The 23434-nt window shown below is 40.1% G+C and overlaps 1 protein-coding gene across 11 annotated transcripts in view; it reads right to left on the bottom strand.

Moving 5' to 3' along the window:
• NUMB (NUMB endocytic adaptor protein) overlaps positions 1 to 23434 on the bottom strand; it is a 176226-nt gene that overhangs the window by 2807 nt on the left and 149985 nt on the right. For 6 of the 11 annotated variants that reach the window (XM_055436776.2, XM_088839467.1, XM_088839468.1 and 3 more), the window contains 6 exons: positions 12714 to 12788; positions 9467 to 9607; positions 6532 to 6736; positions 4323 to 4619; positions 2600 to 2749; positions 127 to 273 (listed from right to left, as the gene is read on the bottom strand). In XM_055436776.2, the coding sequence (XP_055292751.2) occupies positions 127 to 273; positions 2600 to 2749; positions 4323 to 4619; positions 6532 to 6736; positions 9467 to 9607; positions 12714 to 12788 (1015 nt within the window). The remainder of the gene's footprint in view (positions 1 to 126; positions 274 to 2599; positions 2750 to 4322; positions 4620 to 6531; positions 6737 to 9466; positions 9608 to 12713; positions 12789 to 23434) is intronic. The other 5 variants (XM_088839470.1, XM_088839471.1, XM_088839472.1 and 2 more) reach the window with 2 other exon arrangements.

The following is a 23434-nucleotide window of genomic DNA, read 5'->3' as shown; positions in this document are numbered from 1 at the left end:
CAAAAGGGATCCCACTTTTTCTTAAAAGGACTCCTTCCTGGTTCCCACTAAGGTAAATGGCTGATTTTCAAACCAAGGTCACTTATCTGATCCCAGAATCCTCACCACCATCTGTGGTCACCTTACCCGAATGTGTGGCTGCAATTCCCTTGTTAGCAGCATCAGGGGCATAGGCCCAAGGGTTGGTTTCACGCACAGGCATTGCTACGGGTGCTAGAGCAGTAGGGGCTGGCTTAGCAGCAAGCACATGGAAGGCTGAATCAGTGCCATTAGCTACAATGGGAGCAGACAACATTGATGGAGTTAATTCATGCAGGGTGTACAGGTGACCCCTTGGAGCTGGGCAGTCAGGCCAATATGCAATACTGGTGGAAAGACAAGACAGAAAGGTTTGTGTGGGATAACATGCCATCTGCAATGAACACACAAACCTTTTGGCAAAGACGGAATCAGAGGCTGTAATTAAAATGGGTGTACTGATAAAGTTAAATGACTCTTTTAGAAAAACATGTTTATGGGGAGAGAGGTAATGAAGACTAGAAAAACAATTTCAAATTAAGTTAAAAAGAACTGCTTTGTATTACAAGCAGCAAAAATCTATTCTAGACATAGCTTAGCCTTTGACATAATAATAAAGTATCACCTATCACTATTTCAAAAGATCAAATTATGCCAACAATGGTTAATACAATCATCCTTATTATGCGCTAGGCACTACTCTAATAGTGCTTTAGTGTGCATCATCTTAAGCTCCTCTGTCCATGGGATTTTCCAGGCAAGAGTACTGGAGGGGGCTGCCATTGCCTTCTCCAATTATCTCAATAAATTCTCTCAAAAACCCCATATTACAGTTGAGAAATCAAACTTGGTACGTGGTTTCATTTGCTTAATTTATAATTTGCTACAGAATTAATTTCATCTTTATAAAGGATTTTTTCCCCTTCAGTAATGTGTGTAATGTCTTAAGGCACTTACTGTTTTTTCCTGTCTCCGTTTAATAAAATCCAGTCCTTGCTCCTTTACTCCAGACGGCTATCCCATTAATTTCTACTCCTTTGCCCAGCTCTCTATACTTGGTATAGAGCAGACAAGCAGGCCCCTTCTCCTGCCTTACACCATAATCATTCTCTCTTTAGGACTTGGCAACTATGCCTTATGGCATTGGTGCTGTTGACCCAGGGCTTGTCTAAAAGACTAGCTTATCCAAAAACTGCGAGTCCTCTAAAGGCAGGAAAAGGACTATATTTTATTTATAGTTTTGTATACCCACTACCCTGTAAACAGGCACAAAGTCAGCTGAATATAACAGGAACTATATTCAGAAAGACTTAGGTTTACATCCTGGCTGTGTGATTTGGGCAATTTACTTAACTTTTCTGAGCCTAATTTTCCTTATCTGTGATGCCTATCTCAAAGGACTACTGTGAGGATTAAATGAGATGAGGAAAATGCATGAGTCCTTACCATGATGTATGTGGCAGACATGGTGCTAAGTGCCCAATAAATAGTGCCTATTATTAGTGGCACTATAAATATCTGTTAGAGGAAATGAAAAGCCACCTGATGCATATGAATATTAAGGGGTTTTTTTGTTTTGTTTTTAAAGAGACTCCCTCCTGGAGGAAAAGCATGTTGCAGCTTTTCAACAGGTGCAGGCAAAAAAGGTCTGCACAGCAAACTTTATTCTGAGCTCTCTCCCAAAAGAAATGAAGAAAGATCAATTACATAACCTCAAATTCTAACATCTGTAATTTAAGTTATACAGGCTCTTTGTTGACCTTTGAGTCAATTCCGTTCCATTCCGTTGCTCAGTCGTGTCCGACTCTTTGCGACCCCATGGACTGTAGCCTACCAGGCTTCTTAATTCAGTATCTCTGAAAACAACTTTTACTAACTCTTCAATGCCACAAAGACTAGTTTTAGGATACTTGTTATAGAAGATGAAATGAACTGAAGAGCCAAGAGAAGCGCCTTTTTTTTTATGGGATTCTTGTGAAAGGGCAAAGACTAGGAGAGTCCAGTCTTGGCACCACTGATATTTTGGGCCTGATTGTTCTCTGTTGTGATGTGGCTACTGTGTGCATGGAAGGATGTTTATGGGCCTCCCTGGCCTCCACTGGGATGTCAGTAGTAACCACCCTCTGCCACACTGCAAAACCCAAAACATCTCCAGACAATGGATGCTAAATTTTTCCCAAGGGGGCAAAATCACCCCAGCTTTCTTTACTGTGGTAAAGAAAGCATGAAGCTAGAACCAACTCTGTGGACTGCTGTTTCTGGAGAACTGGCTGGGTGCTTTGTCTCGTAACAGTTAAGTAGCAAATAAAGCAGAGGGTTGGGACTACTGATGCTCTTGACAGGATGGAATGAAAGGAGGGTAGGTACATGCAAAATGCAGACAATCTCAGGAAACAGGAAAGAAACAAAGCACAGAGACACTGTCGAATAGGGAAATTTAACGAATCTGAGACAATATCAAACAGGGAAATGCAGTGGGTCTGACCAGGTCTTAGGAAGCTCAGGATGCCAACTTACATTAGTGATCAGTGTCATAAAAGTGTTAGTTTCAAAGAGAATCGCAGACTAAGTGAGCACCAACCTTGAAAGGCAGGAGACTGTGGTGCCACCACTGTCATTGGTTTGGTCATCGGGGCGGATGAGAAGGGATCCTCAGAGGGCGTGCTGAAGGCACTGGTGATCTGTGAGCACAGGGAGCTGATACTCTCTGCTTCGCCTTCTACCTCTGGCACTGTAAGACAGACAGAAGATGGCTCCAGACAGAAAAACGCAACAGGTCTGGAACAGAACAGTGTCACATGGGGTGGCATTTTACACTGCCTCTGTTATTTGTGGAAGAAAAAGACTCAACTGTCAGGTGGGGCTATAAAAGCAACTTCAAAAAACTTATCACTATTCACTGGCTTTTTACATGAGAAGGTACAGAATGATAACAATTCCTGTACTAAGATCTACCTTCCTCCCTTGCAAATCTCCAGATTTCTGTATTCTCTCTCCTGTGTGACACTAATGAAAACACACTGTTCTCTTTTTGTGCCAAGACTTCAGTCAGTGAGATTTTTCTAGAAGACACATGCAACCTGTTTGTCTTCCAACCAGATCCTAAGCCGGTGATGTGAGTTAAGTTCTAGAGGCCCCCAGTGACTCTTTTGAGAAAATGGGTTAAAGTCAGGGGCACCAGTGGGCACTCAGTCCTCTTCTCTGTCATAAACTATGACAGTGTCATCACTGTCATTTTTCTCCAAAGTGTTAACATGAAAAAGTGAACTGAGGTCCAGGACTCTAGAGGCTTTGTTCTTAATATTGACTCTGGAATACTTCTGTGTCACGGAGGAAGCTAATTATGTGTGTTGAACCTCTGTGTGCTCAACTATGAAAAGAGAATAATGGTTTTGTTTCCCGCCTGCTCCAGAGGGAGAGTAAAAATGAGGTACTTGAAGTATCTGAAGTTTTGGTTTTTATAGGAGTTGAGAGGGGGTAAGACCCTCGGTAATGATCCGGTTTAACTGTTCTTTAGGCCGAGTTTTACCATCAAAGAACCTAAATCTCTGTGCTTTTGTGCCACCAGCAGTGAGAGTGCCCTACTGAGACACAGCTTCCTCAGATTTTGTTATAGCACTGGCTCAACATGTCTGAGAGCAAAGTAAAATAGGGCCCAATAAAAGCACTGACCAGATCTGACACTGCAGCTCCGGATCTTAGGATGAGGATAGAGCTACTGGGGCTGGCTCAGCTGTACAGAGGCCACACAAAGGCCTGTGTGACAGCTCTGAAAGGTAATGAATATGTGTGAGCAATCCCACTGTCTCTGATGAACAACAGATCTTAGATTTATACAGAAGGTCCGTTTAGAGTTTCCTCCCTGTGGAGCCAGCCAGCCTCAAGGACAAAGAGAACTTACCCATTTCTTCTGGTGCATCTGACAGTGGGGCTATGTAACTGGATGTGTTTCCAAAGCCTTTTAAATTAATTCCCTGCTGGGTCCCAAATGGCAGAATAAGAAGGGAAACCTGAGACCCTTGATGTCTGAAAGCAGGTACACTTTCATCGGGACAAATCATAAACCGTGTATCTCGGACTAGGAATTCCCATCATGGCTCTGTTAACCTATTGCTGAAAAGAAATGAACTCCCATCTCTCTCCATGAACCTCCATTTTCTGCCAATGGGAAATGATACAAGATCTGCACAGCAACCAAACAGCCTCAGAAGAGGGGTAGATAGTTTGATGGGATCAGGGACTCCACTGGAGGTGAGGTGATGCTTCAGTGCCTGAGCCCCGGGGAGTTGGGGATGCCTCATTACCTGTGTGTTTTATGGGGAAATCAGTCTTCCTCTGCATAGTGGAAGGCAACTCATTGATGCGCAGGGACAGTTGGCGTTTAAAGGGTGACATCTTCTGGCTAAGAGCAGGAAATCCTCGGAAAGAGCCTTGGCGAGCAAGTTGTTCAATTGGTGCATGCCGGCGTGGGATGGCGTGAGGATTGTTCATCTCCAGAGAGGCAGCGGCATCCAGAGTGGGAGAGGTGGGAGAGGATGGGGAGGTGGCAGTGTTGCCCGGGGCCACTGACGACGGACCAACAGCTGTCTTATCTGTGTCAGCTCAAGAAAGTAGGAGAACGAGGACCTTAGGGCAATGTCTTCAAATAATTTGAGTTCACACCACTGAGGAACCCCAAAAACTTCCTAGGTCATTTAACCCATCTATTTCCCTATGTATCTCAAAAGACAGGTTAGAAGCAGGGCTCAAATCTCCTGTTTTTCAGATAAATAAAAGGTTTAAGGTATATCTACTATTCCCATGTAGTAATTAAAACACTGAACAAAACTAAACAAAAAACCCCAGTACCTATGAACTCTTAAAGTGAGGTCTTTTAAACAATGGTGAGTTGTTTTCAACGTTTGTTTGCTTTTTGGCCGGTGCGGGGCGGGGGCGGGTGGACAGAGGACTTTAGGAGTGGCAGAGTCAGAAGGGTCTAAACAAGCTTAAGTTGATTAGATGTTAAGGCTGTCATAAAGCAGGCGTGGACAACAGGCTCTCTTGAATAAAGGCATACAAAAGTCAAATTTTAAATTTGAATAAACAAATACAAGACTGTTTCCATGTGAATACCTGTTGTATCACACTCTCATTGTGGTCAACCTCTACTTCCCCCCCAACTCCCCACAATCCTCTGTAGATGCTAGGACTCAAGCATTTTGGCAGTTGCTGTATGTAGCAAAAAGTATTATTTGGTGGTATCAAAGAATACGCTTCCGGTCTGGAAATCACTGAAGCACATTAAATAACAGCTATACATATTCATTTATCTAATTAAAATAGCACTGTGTTTTTATTATTCTTTGGTATCCTGGCACAAATGTTGATAAGAAATGAAAAAATCATAATACTTTAATTTCAAATAAAAACATATTCTTTTTTTGGCTTAAAAATTAAAAACTGTTTAGGTATTAGATTAATGCGTGCATGCTAAGTCACTTCAGTCATGTCCGACTCTTTGTGACCCCATGGACTGTAGCCTGCCAAGCTCCTCTGTCCATGGGATTCTCCAGGCAAGAATACTGGATTGGGTTGCCATGCCCTCCTCCAGGGGATCTTCCTGACCCAGGGATTGAACCCATGTCTCTTAAAGCTCCTGCATTGGGAGGCAGGTTCTTTACCACTAGTGCTACCTGGGAAGCTGATGTTACCTAAAATGGCAGGTTTAGAATTAAAAGAATATAGTAAAAAATTAGCAAAATTATACTAATGTATATTTAAACCAAATTTTTAAATTTCAAAATACTCCTTGTTTGGGGTTTCAGCCCAAGTTATACACAAGAATGCAAAGCATTTTTTCCCTAAGCCCTATCATTCAGTTCTAAAATACACTGGACTCAACTTCAGACAACAGCCTCCTGAGTAACTTGAATGTCTGGACAGGCATTTTTGCTATGCTGCCAAGTGTACCTTAAAAAAACCCACATTCTGCAAAACCACACACTAAAATTAATGGGGCTATGGAAAACATAGTGAGGGGCCAGCTTCTCAAAATCTGTGGCCTTTTTTCATGAAAGCACTAAACAGTCATAATCTAATAGCATATCACTGAGATGTCTCTGCCTGCATTTCCACCTGGCATCACCATCTGTGGGGTCCTTTGCAGCCTAAACCTGGGATTTGCACTTCCTTCAAGATGTAGGTCCTTGATAGCATTTGCTTTTCATAGAGTTCAGATGCATCAGAATTAAAAAAAGAAAAATCTGTTCCAGGATACGGGTTTTCCCAATTTTGCTTTTAAATGTCTTTGCAACTTCTTCAACTGCACTCTCAGCTTCCCCAGGTAGTTAAAATTAATGGATAGAGTAAATACTTTGAAGCCACTAAACAAGCCACTCTGTTTAGATTTTCAGCTTTGTTCTTAAGGTCTTCATATATTGCTAAGAGTTCTCTATGCCCCTGACAGCTTCCAAATATTAACCTGTTGAGAAAAGCTGTTTAAATAAACACACATTGTAGTAGAACAAAGTGTACCTTTCTTGGCATCTTGGATTTGTTTCATAATCTCCTCTCTTTCCGCTTGCTCAGTGGCTGTGGTGACACGGAATGATCCTTCTCTCGTGAAAGTGGTCCGACTGGCATCAAAAGTAGCAGTCACTCCACATTCCTTCTCCCTCTTCTGCTTACGTTCTAAACAGGCTGCAAAGGCACAGCCTACAGCATGGCTCAGTCTTTCACCCTGTACGTAACAGAAGGTTTAAAAAACGTTTTTAGTGTTATGGTATCAACAACTACAAATGAGCTGGACCACAAATAAGTCTGTTTTCACACAGGCAAAATGTTAGGAACTCCAGCTTATTAGATTTTAGTGTATTAATACACCAAATTAATCTAAATGAATAATACCTTAGGTAATGCTATGATCCTCTACTGCAGCAGGCACTGGGTAAAGTGACCATCGGTAACCTAGGCCCTGTCAGCAGCCACCAACACTTTCTTATTAGTCATAGTCAGGTCCCTCTGTCACTTGTGTCAGCTCTGTCCATCAGCTGAGAAGACACTGCTCAAAGTTCCAGGCCCTAAGTCTTGATACCCAAACCTCTACTTGCCATGTAGGGGCATAATAAGAATGTTTACCACGCATTTCTAAGCAACAACTGGAAAGACAGGGCAAATTCAGAGCTTAAATTTACTGCCAACATGTCTAGGAACAAAGGCACAGGCTTAAAACTTCAGATAAATACATCTCCAGCGATGAGAAGGAATCAGGCACAGGAAAGCTGAGCCTTCTCAGTCTCCCTTTCTGAATGCTCTTCTCTTGCCCTGTTTGGGCCCTCAGTGCTTACAGGCTTTCTCCCATACCGCCCGTATTTTTTTCCAGCTCTCTCAAACCCCAACTCTACTTCCCAACCACACACAGGCAAAAATAAAACCATGTTTTCAGCCACATTTTCTACTTGTAAAGGAATTAAACAGATAAACCTGAATTTTTGGTGTGTGGGAGGAGAGGAAGATTTGTGTAAACTAAATATTGTTTTAAAGATACACTGGATTATCTAGAGTAAATTTAATAAATTCAATGGATTCTTTTTTTTTTTTTTTAATCAGGGTTATCTGTATTTTAAACACTATCCCTAATTGTGGAATAAAAGGGTTAGAGGTGATACAATAACTGCTGGCATCTTTTAACAGTGAGGAGAGAGATCTGAGAACAGGGAACCTTTTGTGGAGTTTCCAAGATCATACCATGTAAGCAGCTGCTCCTACATACGGCTCTGAGTAAGTAATTTCACTGCATTTTATATGCCAATATCAGATACCATAGGAGAGGTAAACGTCTGAGACACTTTTGTCCCTAGGATTTCACGTGATGGTAAACTGTAAAGTCTCATTTACAGACTGACAGACTCATTCTTTGTGAATCCACATGAGTTTCCATGTAACTTATTAGCAGGATGATAAGTGGGTAGGCATGGAAGCATGAAATAGGAGAAAGCAGAAAGAATTTTAGAACCCATCTGCATTTGAGCACAGCTCTAGTTCAAGGACAGAGCTATAGGCCAAAGAAGCTTACTATTTCTTCTAGGCCTTATGCAGAAGTTCCTGAAGACAGACTTGCCCTCAAGCTCCATCCCAGACTCACTGAGTAAAAAACTCTGGGGTGGGGCCCAGCCATCTAATTTAATGAGCTCTCCAGGTGATTCTGATACAGAAGAACCACTGTCTGACACCAGAGTCAAACAGCCTGGGGACTATGATTTGACAACAGAATGGTTTTAAATTATAACAAAACTCTTTGATTTTACAAGTGTATAGCAAAATACACTGCTTTGTGACTTATGGTCTGAGAGACAGAGGAAGAAAGTGTAGTTCAGGTACTTCAACCCATTTTCAAAGCACTTGTGTCAAATTGAGGAGGAGCAGCTTTAAATATATCAGCCACCATTTTGGAGCAGTTAGCACGAGCCAGGTCCTATGCTAAGAGTGCTTATACTTGGTACCTAATTTAGTCTTCACAGCTGTTATCTCCATCTTACAGAAGTGGATACCAAGACTTAGAAACTGTTAAATAACCTGCTCAAATCCCACGGCTAGTAAGAACCAGAAACAGGACTGGAACCTATATCTGATTCGGAGCCTGAGTTTCTAATTTTCACAACTGCTTTTTAAAAAGCTTTTGGTCAATATTAGAGTATGACCACGACTTCCCTTCCAGGTTAAACCTTGGCAAGATTCACTGAGTTGTAGCCTTTATGAATGGCTACCCTGCCTTACTCTGTCTGGACTTTTAAAAACTCAGAAGTTACATACTCAATGCTATACTATAATTAAGGTCATCATCACCTATGAGACTCATTTTTCATATCAGAATTTTGGGTACTTTAGATGAAAGATGACAAATTTGATTATTCTCTACTTTTAAACAAAACCAAAATTTTCTACTATGTAACAATTTCTAGCACAGCTCACTGTACCATAATTTAGCATTTCTGTTTTTTTAAATTAAAAATACACTCCAAACTCAGTTCTTGTGGTAGAGGTATAGCAAAATACACTGCTTTGTGACTTATGGTCTGAGAGACAGAGGAAGAAAGTGCTTGCAAGTAAGCACCTTTCAAATACCAGTATCTTCTACCCAGACAAATTAGCAAATACATGTAAGGATCTTGAAAACAGTTCTAATAATGAAAAGTTTTCTATAAAATTTAGTAGTCACCATCACTAGAGCACTTTTACTTTCCTTTAATGATCTTGGATCTCAGCCAATCATCTTGTTCTGTGAGTAGTAGGGTTACATCAAGAGTGTGAACTACTTGAATAAAAGGAGTGAAAGCAGCCTCGTTTAGGCGCTTACAAGTACTGTAACAGCATACACTTGTTAAAAATGTAGTGGAAACTGGCTAAGCCAACCCGGAAGAAGCTTGGTGACTGTGGCTAGTCATGATGCAATTCAGGCTACTGGACTCACCGTGTCCTTGACGGCCATGAAGCAGTGACAGATCCAGCGCCGAGTTGTGCCATCACGACATATGTATGAGAAGGCCCTATCAAAGTTCCTATCTGGGGCACAGAAAGAAACTTTTTCTATTGTCTGGTCAACTATGAGGTCCTAGAAAAAGGGAAACACAAAGGAACAGTGGACTTGAGAGGTCAATCAAGTTTCTCAGAAGAAACACAGGATGTTCATTTCACAACACAGAATCCCTACATCTAATGCATCAGGGCTGCGGAAGAGCTTAATCTGAGCCAGAAGTTGGAATACTAAGGATCTGACCTAGAAGAGATCCCCAGAGGCACTCTCCACAGATGTTTCTTTCCCGCTCCTCATCTTCATGTTCTATAATACACATGCTTGCTGATTCTAGTTTTATGATGATAAATTCCATGTTCAATTTTACAGTATATGTCAAACAATAAATTTAATTCAATCCCCATATAACTTACATTCAATAACACAATTTCCAGAACAATTCTATGTATTTATTAACTTATCATTTAATTTTGAATACCGCTGAATGGCATAGTATATATATAATGTAAACATCACGCAAAATGTTTTTTTTTAAAATACTGAGGCTCTTTGGCGCTTCTGTGTGATATTCCAATGGCCTAAAATCCCTAGATGCTGAGGTGGTGGCTGGAAGTGCTGAAGCATACAAACAAAATGACTTTTATAAAGCATAATTATGAGAATTCCTGTTGCTCCACAAACAAACTTGCCAGTCGTTTAAAAGTTCTGCAATTCTCTTGGCTCATTCTAATTTTATTTTGCATAACCCTGATTATTATGCATTTCCTCTTCAGTATCTCTTGCTATGCAGGAGTTACTGATATAGTCTAAGCACAAGCCCTTTATCGATCATTTGCATTTTTGCAACATTTCTTCTCTGCCCATGATGATTCCCACGGTGGTAACAAGTCATCCATTCCTATTATCATTCACTGTGGGAAGAATTAATTAATTCCAATGCTATAAGTAACCACCAGGGGGCAACATCACTTTCTAGTAATATCTATTGTGTACAGCAATTAAAAATATAGCCTCCAGATACAACAAAAATTTCATCCAAAGCATGAATGAAAACTATACAAGTTCTTAAAAATAAGCTAATTAAAATAATAGTTGTTTCCAACTATAATGTATATTTAAGACCACCAGTTCTCTTAAAAAAAAGTCAAAAGAATTAAAATGTAGCTAAATTAAATCACTTAAAGTATATCAGGTAAGCTATGCCTGAAAACTGTCCTTGCCTGCTAGGCTTTCTTCTCCTTCAGGTGACATCTGAGTTTTTCTTTTTTGAAAACTGCCTTCTGTTAAAATTTCTCCAGATTTTAGGTCTCTTAGAAAGTTTTAATTAATGATTAAATGTATGTGTATAAGTAACACCTTATGCTCTCTAAGGGCAGAGTCTATGTCTATTCTTATTTAGGTACTTAGGATAATTTTTTTCTAATTCTAAATGCTATGTATATTTAAGATATTGTGCGGACTCTTAAATAAATGTTAACTCATATGAGCAATTTACTAGTCCTTAAGATTTCACTTAAATTGAGTCTTCAGTTAAATAGTAGGTTAATGAGTTCAAATATAACTTAACTAAAAATAGTGTTTTATTAAGGAACAAGAAGAAACTTTCAGTTCAGTTCAGTTCAGTTCAGTCGCTCAGTCGTGTCCGACTCTCCACGACCCCATGAATCACAGCACGCCAGGCCTCCCTGTCCATCACCAACTCCCGGAGTTCACTCAAACTCATGTCCACAGAGTCAGTGATGCCATCCAGCCATCTCATTCTCCGTCGTCCCCTTCTCCTCCCGCCCCCAACCTTTCCCAGCATCAGAGTCTTTTCCAGTGAGTCAACTCGTCGCATGAGGTGGCCAAAGTATTGCAGTTTCAGCCTTAGCATCAGTCCCTCCAATGAACATCCAGGATTGATCTCCTTTAGAATGGACTGGTTGGATCTCCTTGCAGTATAAGGGACTCTCAAGAGTCTTCTCCAACACCACAGTTCAAAAGCATTGATTCTTCAGCGATCAGCCTTCTTCACAGTCCAACTCTCACATCCATACATGACCACGGGAAAAACCATTGCCTTGACTAGACGGACCTTGGTTGGCAAAGTAATGTCTCTGCTTTTTAATATACTATCAAGGTTGGTCATAACTTTCCTTCCAAGGAGCAAGCGTCTTTTAATTTCATGGCTGCAATCAGCATCTGCAGTGATTTTGGAGCCCAAAAAAACAAAGTCTGACACTGTTTCCACTGTTTTTCCGTCTGTTTCCCATGAAGTGATGGGACCAGATGCCATGATCTTTGTTTTCTGAATGTTGAGCTTCAAGCCAACCTTTTCACTCTCCTCTTTCACTTTCATCAAGAGGATTTTGAGTTCCTCTTCACTTTCTGCCATAAGGGTAGTGTCATCTGCATATCTGAGGTTATTGATATTTCTCCCAGCAATCTTGATTCCAGCTTGTGCTTCTTCCAGCCCAGCGTTCCTCATGATGTACTCTGCATATAAGTTAAATAAGCAAGGTGACAATATACAGCCTTGACGCACTCCTTTTCCTATTTGGAACCAGTCTGTTGTTCCATGTCCAGTTCTAACAGTTGCTTCCTGACCTGCATACAGGTTTCTCAAGAGGCAGGTCAGGTGGTCTGGGATTCCCATCTCTTTCAGAATTTTCCACAGTTTATTGTGATCGACACAGTCAAAGGCTTTGGCATAGTCAATGAAGCAGAAATAGATGTTTTTCTGAAACTCTCTTGCTTTCTCCATGATCCAGCGGATGTTGGCAATTTGATCTCTGGTGCCTCTGCCTTTTCTAAAACCTGCTTGAACATCTTAAACTTTAGATGTGGTCTATTTTTTTTTTAACAGTGGCAAAAGGCCTATAATATTTTACATCAAATTTGTGGGGGTAAACTTTTTTTAATGTGTCAGAACAAAAATAGAACTCAAATCTTAACATTAAATGCAAATACACTGTACGCTAAACATGCTGTATCATGTAGAACAAAATGCTCAGAGAATTCTATTTTTCATAAGGTAAATGAGTAACTAAATTGGTTTTCTGAACATTAACCAGTCTCTCAGAAGATCGTACTTTGGACAAAGTGGAAGGATATAGAGTGACTACAACATCTTAATGGTATTATGTTTGATCACAGGGATAAAAGAACTTATGAATAGTAACATTTAAGCTTATGAAAGTTTTACCTTAGTTTTTTCATCCACAACTCTGAGTCCATCTGCCGATACCCACAGGACTGCCTTAACAGCTTTCTTTCCAGTCTTTTAAGAGAAACCAAAAAAGAAGGGGGTGGGGGGAGAGACACACACATACATAATATTAAAAAAAAAAAGGTCATATTCCATAGAAAACACTGACTTCTGCCTTCCATAAGTCACAAGTACAGATGGAGTCCAAGGTTCAGGAGGGGTGCCCAAAGCCAGATACTCAAATCAAACTGCAGGAACATTCAAGAAAAAACAAGCCAAAGCCATTATTTTAGAAACACAAAGCAAAACAATAAGGTAAAATTAAGTAAAGGGTAAGGAGGACAAATGGAGTAAAAACCAAGATATCACATTCCGTAAAGGGCAAAGAATAAGTAGATTCTTCACCCATTTCAAAACTCAACCACGAAAACCAAGAGTTAGATAAATATTAAATACATAAGGAGTTACACCACAAGTAGCTTCTACGAGTGTATTCAGAGTAGAAAGTAATAGGTGAGTCTAAATTGAGATGCTGACCATTCTACTATACTTTGACCCCAATGTGTATGGCAGAGCCCTTGGTCACCTGAAATTTTCATATTAAAATCCCAAGAAATCTTCATGATTTCTTTAGCAATCTTTAAAAAGCGTTACTTATTCTCTCAGGATTAACACAGAACTGCTTTAGTTTTTAATTTGACATTAAATGCAGACAGACATTTTGGGGACATAGGAGGATTAAAAACTTTGGAAAAATATTGTCATTATAACATAAATTCCTTTTGCTGGCTGAGAAAAGGCTTAGGCACAAGTCACATGAGAACAAGCTGATGAATGATTTCTCCTGTGATGGAATGAAAATAGGACAGGGGAGTTTGTAATAACAATTTAGCAGCTTCCTTTCTTTTTACCTGCTCCAAGGATACAAACAAAAGCAAAGTGAAGGCACAGAATAGGTATCAAAACATCATAAGAAAGTATAGATCAAAAGAAATCTGGTACTATTCTGGGAGGGACAAAGGAGGATAAAGAAATGTCTACCATTCTCCACTTTACATGTCCAAGCCCAGCACTCCTCAATAAAGCATGGCCTTATTTAAGTGAAACGTGTAATCCACTCTGGGCTCCATCTCCACCATCACCTCCAAGCTGAAGAGAGCCTATTACATGCCAGGCAACAGAAATACTTGAGTTCACAGTCCACTGAAAAGTGACGCTCAGATAAAAAATAAATAATACAGTAGTAAGTGCTACAGCTTCCCTGGTGGCTCAGACAGTAGAAAATCTGCCTGCAATGCAGAAGATCTGGGCTCAGTCCCTGGGTTGGAAAGATGCCCTGGAGAAGGGAATGGCTGCTCACTCCAGTATTCTTGCCTGGGAAATCCCAAGGACAAAGGAGCCTGGCGGGCTATAGTCCATGGGGCCACAAAGAGTCAGACACAACTGAGTGATTAATACTTTCAAGTGCCATAGTAAAGCTGAAAACAGTTTGTAACAATGTCAGAAAGAAGGCATGGTCAAATCTATTTGTGGCATTAGGGGAAGGCTTTTTAAAACTGAAGACTGAATTGGGTACTAAAATAATTTTTCTAGATGCCCCAGGTAGGGGTAGGAATGAAGGGAAGTAATAGAGGTAGTAGACATCCCAGGCAGAAGAAACAGCAGTACAGGACATGGAAGCAAACAACAGAGCAAATCTGAGCCCTATAAATATTTCAGTGTGGCTGGAAAGTGGTGAGGCACCATGGGATATAAAAAGCAGGAAAGACCTAGACATGGAGGACTGTGCATGCCTGCTAAAGAATTCTATCTTAATTCTATGAGCAATTAGGAGCTTCTGAAAGAATTTTGAACATGATTAAACAGATTTGCATTTTTAAAATATCACTTTGGCAGCACTGTAGAGGAGCTGAAGAGAGACTGATAGGAGGTAGAAATACCACAAGATTCCAGGTGAGAGAAAATGAGGGGTGAGCTCTCTTGGGTGAGATATAGGGCTGGAGATGAGAAGTCTGAAATGGTGAATATAAGAGAAATGTTGAAGACTCCTCTCTGGTTCCTGGCTTGGGTAACTGGGTGGAGAGGGTCCCACAAACTAAGAAAATAGAAGAGATGCAGAAGCAAGTTTGAGAGCAGGACACTAGGATTCCAGTTTTAGACAGGAAATGTTTGAGATGTCTGTGCAACATCCAGGCAATTGGATATACAGATCTAAATTTGGTAGAGAACTCTTAAGATGGAATTTTAGTTTTGGGAAACATCAATCGTGGAAGCAACATGAGGGCCAAGGACAGGAAAGAATATCAATAATTAAGGAATTGGGAGACAAGTAATGAAATATCAGAAAAGGAATAGTGAGGAGAATGAAGAGAGATTAGCATCACTGAAACCAATGGAGAGGAGTTTCGAGAAGTAATCTGTGGTCCAAATTGTCAAATGTTGTAAAATGACCAAGTAAGGAAAGATGTGAAAAATGTCCACTGGATTTAACGATGAGTAAGACACCACAGACCATTCAGATATGACCTAAATCAAATCCCTTATGATTATACAGTGGAAGTGAGAAATAGATTTAACGGACTAGATCTGATAGACAGAGTGCCTGATGAACTATGGACAGAGGTTCATGACATTGTACAGGAGACAGGGATCAAGACCATCCCCATGGAAAAGAAATGCAAAAAAGCAAAATGGCTGTCTGGGGAGGCCTTACAAATAGCTGTGAAAAGAAGAGAAGTGAAAAGCAAAGGAGAAAAGGAAAGATATAAGCATCTGAATGCAGAGTTCCAAAGAACAGCAAGGAGAGATAAGAAAGCCTTCCTCAGCGATCAATGCAAAGAAATAGAGGAAAACAACAGAATAGGAAAAACAAGAGATCTCTTCAAGAAAATTAGAGATACCAAGGGAACATTTCATGCAAAGATGGGCTCAATAAAGGACAGAAATGGTATGGACCTAACAGAAGCAAAAGGTATTAAGAAGAGGTGGCAAGAAAACAGAGAAGAACTGTCCAAAAAAGATCTTCACGACCAAGATAATCATGATGGTGTGATCACTCACCTAGAGCCAGACATCTTGGAATGTGAAGTCAAGTGGGCCTTAGAAAGCATCACTACGAACAAAGCTAGTGGAGGGGATGGAATTCCAGTTGAGCTATTTCAAATCCTGAAAGATGATGCTGTGAAAGTGCTGCACTCAATATGCCAGCAAATTTGGAAAACTCAGCAGTGGCCACAGGACTGGAAAAGGTCAGTCTTCTTTCCAATCCCAAAGAAAGGCAATGCCAAAGAATGCTCTAACGCACAATCGCACTCATCTCACACGATAGTAAAGTCATGCTCAAAATTCTCCAAGCCAGGCTTCAGCAATACATGAACCGTGAAATTCCAGATATTCAAGCTGCTTTTAGAAAAGGCAGAGGCACTGGAGATCAAATTGCCAACATCAGCTGGATCATGGAAAAAGCAAGAGAGTTCCAGAAAAACATCTATTTCTGCTTCATTGACTATGCCAAAGCCTTTGACTGTGTGGATCACAATAAACTGTGGAAAATTCTGAAAGAGATGGGAATACCAGACCACCTGACCTGCCTCTTGAGAAACCTATATGCAGGTCAGGAAGCAACAGTTAGAACGGACATGGAGCAACAGACTGGTTCCAAATCAGGAAAGGTGTACGTCAAGGTTGTATATTGTCACCCTGCTTATTTAACTTATATGCAGAGTACATCATGAGAAATGCTGGGCTGGTAGAAGCAGAAGCACAAGCTAGAATCAAGATTGCCTGGAGAAATATCACTAACTTCAGAAATACAGATGACACCACCCTTATGGCAGAAAGTGAAGAACTAAAGAGTCTCTTGATGAAAGTGAAAGAGGAGAGTGAAAAAGTTGGCTTAAGGCTCAACATTCAGAAAACTAAGATCATGGCATCCAGTCCCATCACTTCATGGCAAGTAGATGGGGAAACAGTGGAAACAGTGGCTGACTTTATTTTTTTGGGCTCCAAAATCACTGCAGATGCTGACTGCAGCCATGAAATTAAAAGACGCTTACTCCTTGGAAGGAAAGTTATGACCAACCTAGATAGCATTTTAAAAAGCAGAGATATTGCTTTGCCAACCAAGGTCCGTCTAGTCAAGGCTGTGATTTTTCCAGTGGTCATGTATGGATGTGAGAGTTGGACTGTGAAGAAAGCTGATCGCTGAAAAATTGATGCTTTTGAACTGTGGTGTTGGAGAAGACTCTTGAGAGTCCCTTGGACTACAAGGAGATCCAACCAGTCCATTCTAAAGGAAATCAGTCTTGGGTGTTCACTGGAAGGACTGATGCTAAAGCTGAAACTCCAATACTTTGGCCACCGCATGCAAAGAGTTGACTCACTGGACAAAGACTCTGATGCTGGGAGGGATTAGGGGCAGGAGGAGAAGGGGACGACAGAGAATGAGATGGCTGGATGGCAACACCAACTCGATGGACGTGAGTCTGAGTGAACTCCGGGAGTTGGTAATGGACAGGGAGGCCCGACGTGCTGTGATTCATTGGGTCACAGAGTCAGATGCGACTGAACTGAACTGAACTGAAGACACCATAGCATGACAGAGGTTGAGGTGATGTGTCAGATTGGCTAGGTTATGGTTGCCCAGTTGTTTGATCAAATACTAGCTTACATGTTGCAACAGAGGTATTTTGCAGATGTGATTAACATTTACCATCAACTAACTTTAGGTAAGGAGTGGTTAAGGTTTGACCCCTGGATCAGGAAGATCCCCTGGAGAAGGAAACGGCAACCTACTCCAGTATTCTCACCTGGGAAACATATGGACAGAGGAGTGTGGCAGGCTACAGTCCATGGGGTCACAAGGAGTTGGACATGACTTAGTGACTGAACAGCAGCAGAAACTTTAGGTGAAGGAGATAACCCTACCCTTCATAATATGGGTGGGCCTCATCCGGCCAGTTGAAGGCCTTAAGGGTAAAAACTGAGGTTTCCCTGAGAAGAAATTCTGCCTGAATTCCAGTCTATTGGTCTGTGTGTGTATACATGTAGAGAGGGACAGACAGAGAGAGGAGGGAGGGAGGGAGAGAAACAGATGATGGTTCTGTTTCTCTAGAGGATCTAATAAAGTGGAAGTCAGACTAGAATGGGTTGAGAAGTAAATGAAAGGCAAGAAGAGTCTACATATATTAAATACTTTCTTTAAAAAAGCTTTCCTACAAAAAAGAGCTGTACAGCAACGGGGGACAGGCAGAGGATCAAGGGAGGTCCTTTAAAAATTGTGATAAACTAATGTGCTATACTAGAAATAGAACGGATTTTGGAGTAAGACAGATACAAGTCTGAATTCAATGCCACTATTCATAAGCTAAGGAAGTTACAGAGTCCTCTGAGTTTCTACTTTCTCATCTGTAAAGGATCTGTGGGGTTGGTAAAAGGCCCAGAGTTATATAAAGCACCTGGAATTTAAAGAGGGCAATAAACAATTAGTGTTCATTTATCATTACATTAATAAACTTAACAATTTCTCCCAACAACAAAGCTTCTTGAAAGAGTAAGACACATTTTCAACAACGACGACAATAGATAATGCTTATTTGCTGAATGACAAAAGCCAGTGGAAAGATGGAGACTAAAGCCCCAAGAGAAGAGTAATGTAGAGAACAAAGTCTTCAAGGAGGCCAAAGAGGATGAAGCCAGAATACAAATTTTAGATGGGAAGGGAAATGTCCCTTCCTTGAAACAAGAGGGATGGAGTGAAGCTGAGTAGAAATGAAGACAGATTAGTAAAAGAGTGAGTGACAAATTGAGGAAGTTTACTTCAAAGAGCCACAAATTCATCTGATCAGGAGATGAGATGATCTACTTTGCTAGGGAGAAAAAGGTAGGCAGATTTAAGAGCGTAAAGACGTAAATAGCAGTATTGGGGCAGTATAGTACAGCGACTGCACAGACTATGGAACCAGGCTGTTGTCTGAGTATGAATTCTGGTTCTGCCACTTATTAGTATGACCAAAGGCAAATTACTTGACCTCTCTATGCTTCAGAGTCCACATCTGCATAACGATGTTAGTAATGTCACATACCTCATGGGATTATGATGAGGATTCAATAAACAAACAGATACACCCATCAACAACTATAACTGCCCATATTTAACCAACGCTTATGTAGTATTTAGTATTTTGCTGGAAGGTAAGCTCCATGAAGGCAAGGTTTTTTTTCATACTTATTGTTCACTGCTGTATCTTTAGAACTTAGAACAACGCCTGGTACGGAGCAGGAGTTTAAGAAATATTTGTTGAAGGAATATATTTGCTAAATATCTGCTATAGGAAAGAGGAGACAGTGATATATTAGGCTGCCAAATGGTACTGAGTTTTATCAATATGTTCATTGTGCAACAGTAGTCTACAGTGTGCAGCATCTGATGCAACAGACAGAACTACTTCAAGGTTGGGAGACTGAAGGTGGGAAAACTAAAAGATCATTTTAGAATGGGACTGCTCCCTATTAGTCTCCTTATCACACACAAGGAAATATTTTCTTGGCCCAACTAGACTTCTATGAAAATATCTCTGCTTTTTGAGGTATGTCTTTAATCTTTATGGTGTTGTACTAAATGTATCAGTGAAGCATTGTATTTGTCATATTTCAATTTCTGACCACTCTAAACAGGGGATGAAAATAGATAATATGAAATTTTTCCACTTGTTCATACATTTGACTGCCAGTTCTTGGATGCCAGAAGAGTTTGCCACATTACGATTACTTCAATAAGGGATTGAGATATTAACAATCAAAGACACACGTGCAGCTGAAATTAAGTCCAAACTTTCTCTCACAAATTCTATAGTAGCAGTGCTTCTAAACTATCTGTCAACTTTTTAGAGTTTTTCATTCTGGTAACATAAACTAAGATTCCTAATCACTTTTTAGAAAATGTTAAAAGTCACAGAGAGAAGATGAAAATTTTCCTTTTGTTTGCCCTGAAACTGTCTACTTAAGCAAATTACCTTAGGAGATAAGGTTAAAGTTAGCTAACCACAGGACTAAAAATACAGATAGCCCAGAATACGTATGAAATGTAGAATACACATACATGTTACATAAACAACCCGTAAAAAGATTACATAATACTTTAGACACTAGTAAAAATGTGATAGGGGTAATGTATATATGAGAATTAAGAATTATTTTATCACCATGGTTCCAGTGCTTTCTATTTTAATGATAATTTCAAGGTAATAGGTAGAATTCACACTGACTAGTGTCAGTGCATAAAAAAATACAATTTTATAACAAAGAGAAAACTATTATTCAAGGAAAGAAAATGGGTCTAATATGAACAGAACTTCAGTAATTGAGAATTTAAATTGGTGAAATCTAAGAAGCATCACCAACTCAATGGACATGAGTTTGAGTGAACTCTGGGAGTTGGTGATGGACAGGGAGGCCTGGCGTGCTGTGATTCATGGGGTCGCGAAGAGTCGGACACGACTGAGTGACTGAAATGAACTGAACTGAACTGAAGAAGGATCAGGCTATCCTATGAGTGAAAAATGTCAAATTAAGTATAATTTTCAAGTAACCACTATTACGGTTAGATACAAACCAGTACAGAAATTAAGCAGACTCTGACACTGGAGAAAAGGACAGCAGGAAATCAGTTGATTACAAATTACTAAGTCAGGAAACTTGTACTTGCAAGTAAGAGAAATGCACAAGTAATCTTAACATGAAAATACTAGTGAAGAAACACAAACTGGTTGCAAAAATGACATGGAAATAGTAACTAAATAAGCTCAGTACACTGTAAGATCATTTGCTCCTAAATATCAAAGCTACTCATAATAAAAAGCAATGAAATAACTAATTACAATAAAGAACTGCCATCTGCCTACTTATGTCCAGCTGCCTGTTGTTTTTTTTTAAATCAATACAACTTCAGAAAGTTTTTTTTTAAGGATGGAGATCATAAGTTGGTAGGGTTCTCAGGATGTTGACAGATCCTTACAGTCACTCTTCTGTTATACACACTGTTGTTATTTGGGGATGTACTTCAGCTTTCCAGTTGGAGAATTAAGTTTCTAAACTGTTTAAATCACAGATTAGGAAACTTCCTGTGAAGGATCAGATACCAAATAACTATGGCTTTGCAGGCCATATAGTCTGTGTCAACTACTCAAGTCTGCCTTGCTGCACAAAAGCAGCCAGACAATATGTAAACAAATGAACATGGATTTGGAACAATACAACTTTATAAAAGGGTTTTGGAAGGACAATTCATTATATTGAAATATTAGATCTGTTTGGAATTGCCCCTGAATTCTCTTTCTTCCAAATGTCTTTATATCCCACTAGTTTATTATATTATAGTATAATATATAATATTATATATAGAAATTATTATATTAACTGAGACCTGAATTCAGGTGCAGTCCAACTCTAAAGTTCGGTGATTCCCAAGGCCAACAATGAGATAAAAACATGCAATTAATCAACATAAATAGAAGTAATACTGGGGGCAAAACAATTGTGCTGGGAATACGCTAAGAGCAAAAGGTGTTCTAATGTAAGCCAAAGCAAAGGAATGCTATAAAGACACGCAGAAGCGTACTTTGGCTTAGCTATGAAATGTTAAGAAGCAACAGCAGCAAACAAGACCAATTTGGGCAGGAAGATTAGAGCAAGTCACTCTTTCTGAGCAACAGTGATTTGCCATTCTACTGTGCACAGCTCTTTCTGCTACACACCAAAGAGGTCTTCAAGGGTACCCAGTATGTAAAGTATCTCTGGTCAGTCTTTCTGCCACACCTACACACAGAGATAACCCAGTCATTATGGTGTAATAACATATTAGCAGGCAACCATGGCACAGAGTGCCTTGTAATGAGTGAACAAGAAGACTTCTTTTTAAAAAAAATCTGAAAGGGGCCTTCAAATCTATTAGATGACATTTGAATTTCTGAACAGACTGTGTAATGAACAAATTTTGTCTTAAAATTCCAAGATATAGTATGTATCTTCAAAGGAAAGAGCAGTGAAGAAAAACACAACTTTCTATAGAATTTGAGACTGGTACTATCTCAAATGGCTGCCTTATTAAAAGTACAGTAACTTTTATCATGCACTTTCTTAAGTGAGAATGGCCTTTAAAGGCTTTCAGGAAAAAAATAAGGATGATAGCATGTCATGAACCAAACAACAAAACTGAGATTTTTTGAGGCAATTGAGCTCTTCCAGTATACCGACTCACTTTTTGAGGGGAAGAAGGAACCTAAAACAGAAATTATTCTGTTAATTATTAAGTTCATATTTCAAACGTATATAATAGAAAAAGTGGAAATTCCACAGCGACCTAAAATTCAACCTGCCTGAAATCAAATTCATTATACCTCTTCTCACAGTGAAAGACCCCCTACCACTGTGGCTGTCTTTACCATAAACTTAGGTCTTACCTTCTGTCTCCTTTCGTATATACCTAGGGTGAATGAATGCATGATTTGGAGCAGGTTCTCTTCACCCCAGTGGCTCTGTTAATGCTGCTCCTCCTATGCCTTCCTCTTCTTAGTTTAACTGGAACTCACAGTCTTAAGTCTCAGCCTTAAGTAGCATCTCCTCTCAGAAGCCTTAAACACAGCCTCTTGCATTCATTCTCCCTCTCTGCTCCAGTAGTACTTGTTACTGTTACACAATTTGCTAACTTTTTTTTTTTTAAGCTGTCTGGTTTTACTATAGGGTGAACTTGCAAGCAGTGCACTTGTCATTCACTAACTCAGACATTTTGGAGTAGCCATTATGGACCACATACTATTCTAGGCATTAAAGATTCAGCAGTGAACAAAACAGATCTGTCCACAGAAAGCTTATGTTTTAGTGAGGAAGAAATAAAAAACCGAATTAGTAAAACGCATGAGTTTGAGTAAGCTCCGGGAGTTGGTGATGGACAGGCGAGGCTGGTGTGCTCATGGGGTCGCAAAGAGTCAGACACGACTGAGCGACTGAACTGAACTGATGCTATGACAGATGGTGATAACTTCTATCAGAGGAAAACAAAAGTAGGAAGGGGAACAGTGAGTGTTTATATATGGAAGAAGGTGGTATTTGAAATTTAAAATAAGGTTCTCTCAGTGACTGCCTCAATGAAAATGGGGCTTTTAGGCAAAGAATGGGAAGAGATGAGAAAGTGAGCCACACACATACCTGGATGATGAGTGTTCCAGATTAGGTTATAGCAAGTGCAAAGGTCCTGAAGTGGAAGCATACCTGGTATGCTCAAGAAGAGCAGGGAGGCTAATATGGCTGAAACAGAGGAAGCAAGAATAGGAGAAGACAGGAGAAGGGACAGAGGGAATTCATGTACAATGGCCCACTAGGCCCAAAAGACTCTGATTTTTACTCTGGGTAGGTCAGGAAGCTACTGATCAAGTGCCGTAGGGAAACAATTAAATCTGTCTTAAAAAGATCACTCAGACTGCTATCTTGAGAACAGATGACAAAGGGATAATGATGAAAGCAGATTGAGTAGAACATTAATGCAATGATTCAGGTGAGTAGAGGAGCTGGCATGGACCAGGGTAGTGGTGGAGGCAGTCAGATAGGAACTGTTGACAGGATGATATAAGGTAAAAAACAAACAGAGAAGTCAAGATCAGATCCAGGATTTGTGGCTAAAGCACAGGGACTGGGATGGGAAAGACCAGGGAAGAGTAGTCTGG

Source organism: Moschus berezovskii, chromosome 9 (assembly GCF_049115385.1).
Source record: "Moschus berezovskii isolate FMDL1 chromosome 9, NW_MosBer_1.0, whole genome shotgun sequence".
NCBI lineage: Eukaryota > Metazoa > Chordata > Mammalia > Artiodactyla > Moschidae > Moschus > Moschus berezovskii.
This window is presented reverse-complemented; position numbering and strand designations above follow the sequence as displayed.